Source organism: Phallusia mammillata, chromosome 1 (assembly GCF_965637545.1).
Source record: "Phallusia mammillata chromosome 1, kaPhaMamm4.hap1.1, whole genome shotgun sequence".
In the NCBI taxonomy this organism is placed as follows: domain Eukaryota; kingdom Metazoa; phylum Chordata; class Ascidiacea; order Phlebobranchia; family Ascidiidae; genus Phallusia; species Phallusia mammillata.
Genome location: NC_137252.1, coordinates 23083792 through 23096589, shown reverse-complemented (window position 1 = coordinate 23096589; position 12798 = coordinate 23083792). Strand labels below are relative to the sequence as shown.

The window sequence follows — 12798 nt, the reverse complement described above, 5'->3', positions numbered from 1 at the left end:
ATGATCAATAATATGAAATACATTGCGCCACCTTGCGGTGACAAATGCACCATCTGGCGGTAGACTGTGTAGACCTCTCTGTTAGCACCTGTTGTGCCAACTAAACTCGCAATATCAACTAAATGCTGGTTAGCCTAAGGGCCTGTGAAGCCCTGACTGTTGCTGTAAGTAACGAACGTTATAGTCTTTCTAAGATATTTTTTTCGAGTTTTTCCACCTTCTTTGCGTTCGGAAAAAGGCCGTACAAAACTGTCAGATGGAGACCAAACATTGTCGAGTAATTCCAATCGCTTCCTGTCATCAATAACTGGTGTATCAATGTGCAAAATCTAATGGCGAAATAGCATCCGAAAGTAATTCAAAAGTCTGGGGAGATTTGTTACCCTGGCTTGTCGAGGCTATTTCTGTTTCTGAATTTTCCGAGGCCATTTTACGTTTTGGCAAAAAATATGCGTTTATTTTATTACCTCGCTTCGTTTTAAACAATAGTAGCCTACGTTGAATCTATCTCGACACAGTTGTTTCTAACAGTGGTTGCCTCTTAATCATATTGTGAGTTATCTTCACTTGTATGAGTGTGTCATAACAAAGCTATTATAAAATCCATTGTAACGTCATACGCGCAGTTAGACGCCAACGGGCCTAGAATGGCATGCATTGTTTATTAAGATGTGTGACGAGCATCAATGCGTAACGCACATTAAACAAAATAGCCCACATTGCTATTTGCAGTTTTGTCTGGAATTGCAAGATTTAACACTAAAACAGCCGGTCAAAATTTGTTGGAGGGGGGGGGGGGATGACACGACACGATCAGCGTTCTTGTACGATACTCACGTAAAGCGTGATCTTTCTATACGCTGTTGCTCTACATAGCTTGGTGTGTATGAAGTTATAATGGCATACTCATGCTTTATTGTGTATTTAGGTGTGTGACAGTGATTTCTGGGATTGCCCATGTCATGTTTTCTTCCTGGTCCCATAACAGTTGGTGAGCTTTAAGTTACATTTCTACATTTAAAGCGATGTGCTAATGCCATGTCTTTGTAGAAATCGTTTCTATCGCCTCCCACCGTCCTCTTCATTCTTTGTTGAAAGTGTTTGAATATAAGATCTACAAAACACCCTATCTGTGTGGACTGCTTGTTGGAGACCTTTAGGAATCGCGTTTCAATCCCCCCTCGTGTGACGTTCCGCGCTGTAACCGGGCCGCGTTCACGGGACGTTACACACAGCTTTACCCGGATACTCGGGCGAAGGTTTGCTTTAGCACATATATCAATGATGGTAGCAACAGCATGTTGGCATTTTTGTGCAAATTGGCTTAGCCTGGATAAAAACCGTTTATTGGCGGTACAAAATTATAAGTTTTAACCAATACGATCATGTTTAAATTTGATTTGTCACCGATTCAATTGTATCGTTTCGAAAGCACCTCAACATATATTCTTCAAAATATCTACCATCAAGAATATCCCCAACAGTGTTAGCGCTGAGAGGCAACGAAACAACCAAATGTGTAAGCTTGGTGCACTTTAAGACGATCAGCTCAAGAGTTTGTTGAAAATCTGTCGTTGCGGGAGAAGTTGATAAACCATTGTTAATTTCCAATCGACGCAGAGTATTGTTGTATTGTTCAGCAATACGGAACATGGTTCTGGCATCTGGTTCATACATAACATCCCAACGGAGATTTACCAAAGGAATGTTTTCGCAAAGAATCTCATCAACGATTGCGGATGGGGTGCTGCTTTCGATCATGATGGTTACTTGAACACCATGGTTGGATAAAACTGCCCAAGCATCACTTAAAACAGCAGGACAACTTCTACTTTTGCTATTGCATACCAATCTGAGTTTCTTCATAGCACAATCCGGGTCATTTCCCAACGTTTCAATGACTTCGCTATCTAGACTAGCACAAAATACATCAAGTTCTTCAAGATGGTGACATTTTTTCACCAGTTCAAGAATGCTTTTAGGTGTAACATAGTAGTAATAACATGAATTTTGCAGCTTTAAAATCCGGATATACGGATGATTATTGGCAATAATCGAAACCAACTCGTCATCGAAAGGAATGTTGCACCCAGTGAGGTCAATCACTCGCAATCGCAGCAAAAATTCGGTTCCGGTGGACTGGGAAAACAAATTCTTTAGTGCATTTAGTATCCCAGTGCTGTCTAGTATTATTGGGTTAAAACCAGTAAAGTGAAACGCAAACTTTTTTAATTTTTTAGCTGGTGACCATGCCATTTCGTTGAGAGCATATATCGCCCTGTCTCTACTTACGGAATGCCACGGATTCAGGTACATTTTGACGTCCTGCAGAAGGCTACAATACGCATCAATGCTGGAAATAGCTTTTGCTTCGTCTGGAGTGTTCGTGTCAAATTTAAAAAGGAATTTTGTCCACAGTCTTGGATGTTTAAAGCATTCCTTCCACCAGGCACACACAAGACCTGCGTTTACTCGGTCATGTACCGGTAAATACGACATTATTTCAACTAAAACCATTTCTGGAATAGTAGACCAGTCCGAGCTGTATATTTTTTGTATTGATTGATTCCCTTCCATCCCAAAACGAGTCTGATACAAACCCTATTCGTATAAAAGGTACAGTTCATTTAAAACAGCTAAAACGGACAAATAGTACACCTTGGGTACAACTTTGAGGTTATGGCTGCTCTGACCGCTGGGTGGATATTGTACCTGACTTACTTTTTTGGCGTATGGACCAGGTTAATAATTCTACTGGTTGCAATACCAATACTCTCAACTGTTGCTTGATTTAGGCTTATTAGATAAGTTAACATTATAGTGCGTCTTAAAATTAGTTTTTTTTGTCTTCTTGTTTTGAGGGCCTTTATTCGGTCTTGCGAAGCTATGCAGTCTTAATGATCAAAATGCAAGGAAAGTAGCAAGCTAAAATTACTTTCTGAATAAAGTTGTCCCTATATCTTAATCAAGTGTTCTACAATATAACCGCACGTTAAATAGAAATATCAACAGTGATAGGCTACAGCATTAGGACCTAGCAACAGAACAATTATTTTTTATAAAGCCTGAGTATCAATATAAAGGAAACGTTTGAAAGGAAACAATTAGGATGCAAAATGTTGTGAGTTTTGAAACAACGTTTTATTGTCTGATGATATTAAATTATCTGCCTAAAACACAGTGGGTAACGCAACACAGCGTTTAAAAGGTTATAAACTCGCATTTTGTCTTTGGCCGTATAGTAAATAAATACTGTTTCATTGGTACCTTACAATCAGAAGGTAATTTTGTTGTTTTAAATGCGCTGGTAAGATTAATTTTGAGATTCACCACTGGTCTTGAACATTTTGGACAAAAAAAAAACAATAGCACGAACGTGATTAAAACCACTACTGGTGCAAGCGCAGTGACCATTTCGTCTTTTTCGTGTGCCTTCATGTTAAAGTTTCACCTAAAGATAATTGCAAATTGTTCATGTAAATAACATAAACCCATAAAAGGCCTTCATTCTGGTTATTGTTGCAGACAAAGCAAAAATACCCTGATTATTACTTTCGAAGTTCAAGTAGGACCTTGTGGCCTTTTAACCGTGTTACGGTTGAACTTAAAGTGTCTTCATTTTCTTACATTCCCATCAGTTTGAGGCTGCCAGCTTCACGTCATATTATTACCATGCTATTTATTTTTGGGGGGTTTTGTTACGCATTAGTAAACGCTTTGTGTGAAATTATCATCTCACCGACCAAGACAAAGATTTGGGCAGTGTGGCTATTGTTTATATTGGTACCTCTCAACCGGACATGACTTTTGCATACTTTAGCCGGCAACCATTGACGGAAATAGTGCCAAAGGCAAGAAAACGCTTCACTGAAGATTTACTCAGCTCACCTTGCACAAAATCTACAGCTATACGGTTGGCTGCACTTAATTGGTGTAGCTCAAAATGCCGACGCTTTATAGTAGTAGTAGTAGTAGTAGCAGTAACTAGTATAGTAGCATGTTGCGGAATATCATAAAGAGTATCGCATGTTATGTATCATTGATTTGCACTTTTAGTTATATGTGAACAAGCTGGGATGTTGGAATCTATCACAGTTCAGTTAACAGTAAACAGTATGTTTGGCTTTGTTTTCGTGCTGAAAAGTCTTAGTACCTTCAAAGACATGAATACTGCAAGTGCCGAGCGGTTTTAGCATTCGAACTATATATTTTCAACTGAATTAGCTCATCGCGTACTGTTGATTGTGCACACATAGGGGAAAAAACGGTCTGCACGACACTACGTCAGCCGTGTTTAAATAACCCAGCGAAAAGTACACAACACAGCGTACATATAGCTATGTTTAGTCCACCTTAGTTATAAAGCAAAGTCTGGGCAGGAAAACATAAGGCAGTAGATAAATAATTGACCAGAAATGATTTCAATTGTTAGATTAAACATAACGTATTTTCCATAATGACGATGTAGACATCGTCTCGTTGTGTTGGGAATAAATTTGAATATCAAGTTATTTTCAAACACTAGGTTAATCTGAATTTGTGTGAGTCATTTCGACAAATTGTGACTACTGATCTTAATTAAAGGAGTTGATGTTACTTCTTAATGTTGATCTTAGGTGACGTTCATGCGTAAAACATCTATGATCACTTTTCTAAAATGGAAACTCTGAAAGCTGACTGGCAATGCAAATTAATCATCATCGGCGACACAGGTGTAGGAAAAACTTGTGTTATGAGAAGATATACTGACAACGAGTTTTCATACAACTTTGTCGCAACAATTGGTAAGTAAGGGAATTAGTTTTAAATTTTGTACACAGTTTATACGGTTTGAATCGTTTTCGTGATCAAGCAAACAAGCTGTTGATTCGATTTCTGAAATTTAGTCCTTTAATAGCCTGTTTATTTAATAATTTACATTTGCTGTTTCAATTAAGGTAGGATATGCTACACTTTACATGTATTTTTGATTGCAAATCAACAATGAAGTATTGCGTTGTCAGCACACTCGATCTCTTAGGTGTCGCGCTGCTTTAATTGCTTTTAAAATTCAATGTCAGAATGACATAAAAAAACCGGAACGGTTTTGCAAATATGGCAACTTCAGCAGAAGGTAAAAATAGAAAAGTTGTTGCTATTCCACTTTGCTACATTTAGAGGCGCCGTAGGGTTATCATTTGTTGTTTGCATTAACGTTTTGTAGGTAAACTGTACGTTTTGTATGTGTTAGGTCACGCAAAGCTGTCCCAATAAACTGTTTCTTAAATTTGCTACCTTGGTGTTTTTGATTTTGACCATAAAACCACATTTCTACTTTATAGCTCTTTTGTTCCCGTGAAAACCGACGGTACAAGCAAATAGGCAGCGATATTTAAAGCAACGACAGCAGAGTCAATATTGTGTGTCAGGAAATGACTGTACCAAACCCTCTCACCAGACGACTGGTTAATGTGTTAAAGCAATATGCACTTTAATGCATGCAATGAACTTTGTCGCATATGCAATTCTATGTTGAATCCCATACCAGGCTTCACAATACGCATAGCTCATATCGACATCTACATTTTCATACAAACCAGAAACAGCTTAATCGCTGATTTCTTTCGAAGCTACAACAAACTTATTTTTTTTATTGGTGTTGAATGTATGTTATTTACTCAACGAAACAAACAAGTTAAACTTTTGTTGCTCCATGTCGTGGTCTAACCCAGTGGTCGGCAACTGCCGGTCCGCGGCCCGGTACCGGTCCGCGAGAAGTTTGTTATCGGGCCGTATACATTTTCAGGCCAAATGTTTTGAAACATTTTGCCCGTTTTTCCCGGGGATTATAAACTAATTTATGCGTTTTTATTCCAAAAAAATTGTAGTTTTTTGAAGACCGGTCCGCGATAAAATTTCAGTTTTAAAAACGGTCCACAGTACAAAAAGGTTGCCGATCCCTGGTCTAACCCAAGTAATTAAACCACTAAAAACAGTAACGTTAAAAGCTCCATGTAAAACCACCTCCTAATTTGCCGCAAGTTGCACTTCTGACGTAGGTTTGGTTTTTATTGTGTTTACATTTAAGTTATAAGTTACTTGTTAATAATTTTAGGCATAGACTTTAAGCTGCGAATGGTGAAGATCGGTGACAAGGTCATTAAGGTTCAAATTTGGTGAGTCAAATTACCTTATTACAAGTTACAATCTAATAAGAGAACAAGTTCAATTTTCATTTATGCAATTAATTACACAGCGAAGAATAGGGATGTTGTTTTCAGGGATACAGCGGGCCAGGAAAAGTTTCGATCCATCACAACAGCGTATTACAGGGGAGCAAAGGGAGTCCTTATTGTTTATGACATCACCAATGAACTTTCTTTTCAGAATGTTGCTAAATGGGTGAAGAGCTTTCGAAGGGTAAGATTGAAAGGGTTTCAATTTGTTCTCAAAGTCGCCAATTATTATCGAGCGTAAGACGCACAAGAAGCCTCATTTAAATTGCCCAAAAATACAGCAACGAAACATATTCTTCTTGAGGCACGTGATAGTTTAGCGACATCTTGTTTATTGTAATGTTGGTGTACAGCAGTGGTTTTCAACCTTTCAAATGGAAGCATGGTTAGCAAATCGCACCATGTTGGATTACGCAACAGCGAGTTTACATTGAATTAATAAATAGAAAAGGGACCTCCCAAATGGTTGTCGGAATTGACAAACAATTTGATATTCGGGTTACAACTATCTGCTTACTTGTTTAAGTGGGCTGGAGACGACGTTGAAACGATGTTAATCGGAAATAAGTGCGACAAAGAAGATCAGCGACAAGTGCAGAGGCATGCCGGCGAAAAGGTTTGAGAATTAGCCTGCGCCTTTTGGACGAGTAAATGTAATACGTCAAATAAATTTATTCCATTACAAAATACAAGTCGGTATCCCAATTAAAAAGGCATTACCTTACGTGTTAACATACAGGTTTATAACATGTTTTTCAGCTTGCAAAAGAGAATGGAATGTTTTTTACCGAAACTAGTGCAAAAGAAAATATAAACGTCGATCAAGCTTTTATGGAAGTCTTAACTGTGATAGTGCAAAAGGTAACATTTGTATTTTTCTGCAAGCAACGTTTTTCGTCAGGATAACTATAGTTAGGCTAAATATGGCGTGGTGCAAATGGAAATGAGTTCACGAACTAGGTAAAATATTGTTGGCTAGTTAATTTTTGTTTTGTAACGACAACTTGCAGTTTAGTGACGTATAAGCACGCGCATTGTGCGGTTGGTTGGTAAAATATAATGTACCAAAATATTTGAAGTCAAAGCTACCAAAAGTACAAGCCTTTAATTAAGTAAACAGTCTACCAAATTAAATTTTTAAAATTGTAAGTTAAATTTTGTAGCATTACATTTTGTTAAAACTCAAAAAATCACCTTTACGTTTAATCAACAATAAAAGTGTGTTTCGAAATGCAGTCGTGCAATGCATGTATTAAGGCATTATATATACATTTTTTCGAAACAAACCCGTGTATTAAAAAGATATCAAAACACATGTACAAAAGAGGACCGTGAGCAGTTTTTTTCCGAAAAAAACAGCTAAAAGATTTATATTTGCATTGGACAATCCCAACAAACTAATGAAGAAAGAGTTTAATTGTTTTAGGGAAATAAACGGTATTTGAAGAAAAGACGCCTCCGAATAGAGATTTGATTCAGAGAATGCAACTTTGTGCGTGAATAGTGGTCAAACGCCTCTGACCATTCCAAACAAAGCAATGACTTTTACAAACTAAGAATCAACTGAAATTAATAAAACGGGCTTGATTCGGACCCGACTTGACACTCGGCGTCATTTTTGCCGCATTGTACGAACTTTTGGGTCTGTTTTGGGCAAAGTTTACGTTTAGCCCGGGTTTCGAGCGTACCTTCAGGTTTGGGTTCGGGCTACAAATTGAAACCTGTTCACATCGCTGGCGAGGGATATTGAGCTGTCAGGTTTAAGAGCCCTGTGTTCAGTCATGTTCGTAAATAAAATATATGACACATATATATATATTGTTTTTTAGCACATGAAACAAAGAGCCGAAATCGCTAACGAAATAGACGGAACAAGAGTAAAACTTAACTCGACTTCCAGTCAAAGTCAAAGCTCAGGTTGCTGCAAGAAATGATATGAAAACAATGTATGAACAAATTCCTGTAGGTGGCATTGGAGAACATGGCCTGGCCAAAGACGAGTAGACGCTCCAAAACCACCCATTCTTCCATCAAAAGCTTTACTTTTTTGTCTGATTGTAAACAACATATTCTGTGTTTGGCTCCTGTTATGGTTGTGCGTGCGAAATTGGCAAAAAAAAGATGACAACGGAAAACCTTATACAATTTGGGCGAATTGATTTTTTTTAGAGTTTTTTATAGCCAATACTGATTTGGGGCCATTTTGTTACGACGTTTTAAATTGTAAGCCCCACGTTTTAAACAGTGTGTTGGTTTCTTTTCCCCTTTTTTTGCATTTATGCATTTTAGTGTTACAAGCCAAATATTTGCAATTTTAAGATATGCCCCAATATAAGTTGTTTGTTTTCACCAGTTTAAGTGGGACTTTTGTGAAGTATGTGGTTTTGGTCCACGTTTGTCCTGTTATGTATGTAGACTCCGCGCAAAAAGGCAGGGTAGATCTATTTGGCTATAGTATGTTGGAAGTCAGCAAAACTGCAGGTATGGTCACTGAGTGTTGGAATCCATCGAAGATCGGAGACTTCCTAGCGCACAAGTCATGAGCTATTTTGGTCTTCCGTGTATTAACAAGTTGGGAAGCGAAAAGTACAGGGAGTACGTCTTGCTCTATGTAATTTTGAAGTCACATACAACCGATCTCTAAACTGATGGAACTGGAAGACAGTTTGACAAAGCTCCAATTGCATGGTCTTAATAGCTTAAATGCAGTTTGCAACTGGTCTCCTGGAGCAAGATAACAAGGGTTTTGGTGGAAAAGGCCAGCTTCTCGTTGAAGAAGTTTACTTACAGAGTTGTCATGCGTATCTATTTTGTCACATCTTTGTGCGCTATTGATGACGTAATATCGAAGGCGATCTCCATGTGGCAAGACGTAGGCTGGAAAAATGTAGCCTGAGAAAATATTTAAACACACGACAGGCGACTATCTCTACCAACTAAGCAAAACACGGTCGGGGTTAAGCCGCCGAATTTAAGTTTAAGATAAACCTTGCATACAAATTCTATTGTTTGTCGATATGAATTGTTTATTGAAAAAACAGTGTGACTATGAGGTGTTTTTCTTTCGATCTTCTAAATAAGAATGTCACAAAAGGCGATTTTGTCACACGCAAAGAAAAAAGGCGATTTGCCGGTTGACTGTATAATTGTGTGGATGAAACGCCACGCATATTTTTGGTTTTATTGCGTTACCAACACAAATACAATACGCCCGGTTAGTCTGCAAGTAATAAATATTGAAAGGTGCACATTGGTATAGTGTTGTTGGAAATGCTGTTAGGTAAGAACAAAACAAGCATATATAAAACAAATCAAACTTGTGGTTACAGATATGAGAGTTAATTGGTATATCGGTCTGTATTGAGGAACTTTTTTTCTTTAAAAATGATGGACATGTCTTGCATACAAGCTTACATACCGAAATGCAGAAGCAAAACTATAATAAATCTTTAAGTTGTAAAAAAGGGCACAACTAGATTTAAGTGCAGTAAGTTCTAGCAAAAAACAAAAACTGCTCTGGTATCTCATGGTACGCCAGCTTTTTTAAATTTAGCTGTGGTGGCGATGCATTTTATTATTATTGAGCTATGTTTTGTATTAGGATTATAAACGACATTTTATTGTCTCTCTTTTTCGAACAGAACATTGGTTGTGTGGTAACATTAGGCGCATAAGAACATAATTATGGAGGCACCTCTGTTTGATTGGCAGTGTAAGTTAATATTGATAGGCGACGGTCAAGTGGGAAAGACCTGTGTTATGAGAAGGTTTACTAATGATGAATTTTCAACAAGCTACTTGAGCACCATAGGTAAAACATTGACGTGAACTTTAGGACTTCGGGTAGTATGAATTACCGCCGAAAATGAGGGGGGAATGCTCAAAAATGACAGTATATTATACAAGCAAAATTTGATTCAGTATTTTGACGAAACACGCCGTTTCTTTTCTTTTATCAGTATTATTTTTTGCGGGATCAATGTAACACTTTGCTCTAAATGAGAGCTTATTTTGCTAGTCACAATCGTGGCTTATAAAGTATTACGACGGGCAAATATCTTGTGTATGGGCAGAAAAACGAAAGTAGTAAAATACCGGGTGTTTGTGTACATTATGGTGGATGATTTGGGCGACCCAAGCTGCAAATGCTCGTTTTGGCACCTTTGCATTTGGGTATTAACTTTAATTTAGGCCGTTTCCCACAGGGGATATAGAAAAAACACATACAAGTAATTTGCAAGTTTTACAGACTCTGTGTTTCAGGCATCGACTTTAAAGTACACACGGTGAAAGTCGGTGATAAAGTCATAAAAGTTCAAATTTGGTAAGTAACCGAGTCTCTTTAAACAATTACTTGTGTACATGTCACAGGTTTCTTTACATAAAACGCTGAACTAATAACGTAAAACGAGAAGAATGTTGGGGGCGTTTTTTCGCCCTCAAAAATGTAGGATAACTAACTTACAAAAAGCAGCGCTTTTCTCCAAGTTGTTACAGCAAGTATCTACTTGATACTGCAAGTCTGGCCCTGACAAAGGGAACCGTTGTCCCATTTTATAAATACGTTGCTATTGAAATAGCGTATAGACTCTATATCACAACATAGAATCAGAAAAAAGTAAACATCATGGAGAAATTTACTTTGAGGCAAAAATGTTCCTAATTCACAAAACCAACATTGATATCTAGTTATCTCGCAATTTTTCAGGGACACAGCGGGACAAGAACGGTTTCAATCTCTTACTACAGCATATTATAGGGGTGCAAAGGGTGTTCTAATCGTCTACGACATCACGAATGAGGCATCGTTTCGAAATGTGGAGAAATGGTTAAAACGATTCCAAAGGGTAAAATTGTTCAAAATGTTTAGTGTGATCAAAAAGCCACTTGATGTGGCATAAATACAAACCGCTATTTGTGCAACTTCAGTTCTTACAACTCTTGTAAACAGTGGGCTGGCGATGACGTTCAAACGATGTTACTCGGAAACAAGTGCGACATGGAAAGTAAACGACAGGTTTCAAAGCAAGTCGGAGAAAAGGTAAGAGGGAAGCATATTTCTTTGGTGATCGACCTGCTGGCCACTTATTCGGTCATATCTTGAACGTTTCAAATACACTATTTTAGCTTGCTAAAGAACAGCGAATGTATTTTGCCGAAACAAGTGCAAAAGAAAACATCAATGTACACAACTCTTTTATGGGTATCTTGACAAAGATAGTGGAAAACGTAAGTGTTCAGATGTTTGTATTTTCACGACCGAAATCAGCACACGATTGGTTACTTTTGTCTTCACGATCAAAACATGTTTTTTGATTGTTTGCCTTTTTAATCCTCAGCTATAGTCACAAAGTAAAATTCTAAACAATGGTTTTTGTTATAGCATTTTAAGCGAGTCAACGAAGAAAGCCAAAACGAGAATGAAGACATGATTAATCTAAGACCCAACAACTATCAACAGAAACAAAGTCCCAACTGTTGTAAAAAATAACAACAAAAAACAATGAACTGTGTTTCGTTAATTGAATGGGCAAAATGTGATCGTTCGTAATGACAAACGCACCATGTTTGTCAACAACGCGTTTGGCAGGGCAGGGGAGCCTAGAATCATAAATTTGAGTTGGGCCGCCTTTTGTTGTTAGCCGCGATAAGCTTTGAAATAATAATTGAACAATTGTACTCCGCAACTTTTATGCAGATGCATTAACATGACAGTTAGTCATTTGTGATCGGCATTTCTTGTCCTTGCTGCTAATAGCTTGGCACAAAATGCACGAGAATCTTTCAATTTAACTTTGTATCACTATCGCTTTATTGTAATCGTTTTTAACTCTAATACATTTGTTAATCGTTTCGTTCATACAGTCATTTAGAGGTTTCTAACACAACACGACCCCTCAACAAACATATGTAAGTCGTTTTACTTCCAGAATGCGTTTATCACATACATTTGCTATCAAAGGTCACTGGCTTTTTGATGTAGGCTACAGAAAACCCCTAAAATTGTGGTTATGACCCATGTCACCAAAAACCTTTTTACTATTTCATGCTTTTTTATGTCAAGAATTCCAAAAACATACAATCATAAAAGTCTACAATTGCAAATGCTTTTTTATGAAGTTAAAAAGAAGTCAAGATTTTTGATACAGATAAAATATTCCTGCGTTGGGTTGCGTCTAGGCCTACTCTACACGACCCCCTCAAAAGTGCCTAGCGATCCCCAGGTTGAGATAAACTGTGATACAGGTTTGTAGCATTTTGTAGTTTCATACCACCATCTACTTTATGTTACAGTCATTTTCTGTCAAAACGTATTAATTAACTCCAAACTGGTTCACACAGTAAATTTTATAGCAGAACTTTATCACCGATTCACAGCGTCTGTCTGTGTCAGTGGCGGCTCGTGCCTAAAATTTGTGGGGGTGCTGCCCCCACAAACTTTAGCCTTTACTGAACATATATAAGTTGGCAATATATTGAAAAGCTACATTTCTAGTTTTCTAGCCATTTGTTTTGTGTAGAAAAACAAGTAATACAAATCTTAATTAGCAACTCCATTGTGACGTAATTTTTGTTACGCAAT

At 37.6% G+C, this 12798-nt stretch overlaps 3 protein-coding genes across 3 annotated transcripts; 2 read left to right on the top strand and 1 right to left on the bottom strand.

The window, feature by feature from the left end:
* Window positions 1-1389: 1389 nt before the first annotated feature.
* On the bottom strand, window positions 1390-2636 carry LOC145209246 (F-box/LRR-repeat protein 8-like). The gene has a single exon (XM_080079516.1). The coding sequence runs from the start codon at window positions 2575-2577 to the stop codon at window positions 1390-1392; it is 1188 nt and encodes a 395-aa protein (XP_079935642.1). The 5' UTR covers window positions 2578-2636.
* Window positions 2637-4589: 1953 nt separating this feature from the next.
* On the top strand, window positions 4590-8564 carry LOC145203190 (ras-related protein Rab-13-like). The gene is made up of 6 exons (XM_080075839.1): window positions 4590-4784; window positions 6095-6155; window positions 6261-6399; window positions 6742-6831; window positions 6975-7076; window positions 8045-8564. The coding sequence occupies exons 1-6, from the start codon at window positions 4658-4660 to the stop codon at window positions 8147-8149; spliced, it is 624 nt and encodes a 207-aa protein (XP_079931965.1). The 5' UTR covers window positions 4590-4657; the 3' UTR covers window positions 8150-8564.
* Window positions 8565-9899: 1335 nt separating this feature from the next.
* Window positions 9900-11706, top strand: LOC145209234 (ras-related protein Rab-8-like). The gene is made up of 6 exons (XM_080079507.1): window positions 9900-10026; window positions 10479-10539; window positions 10924-11062; window positions 11167-11256; window positions 11343-11444; window positions 11599-11706. Exons 1-6 carry the CDS (start codon window positions 9900-9902, stop codon window positions 11704-11706), a joined length of 627 nt encoding a protein of 208 aa, XP_079935633.1.
* The last annotated feature ends 1092 nt before the right edge of the window (window positions 11707-12798 follow it).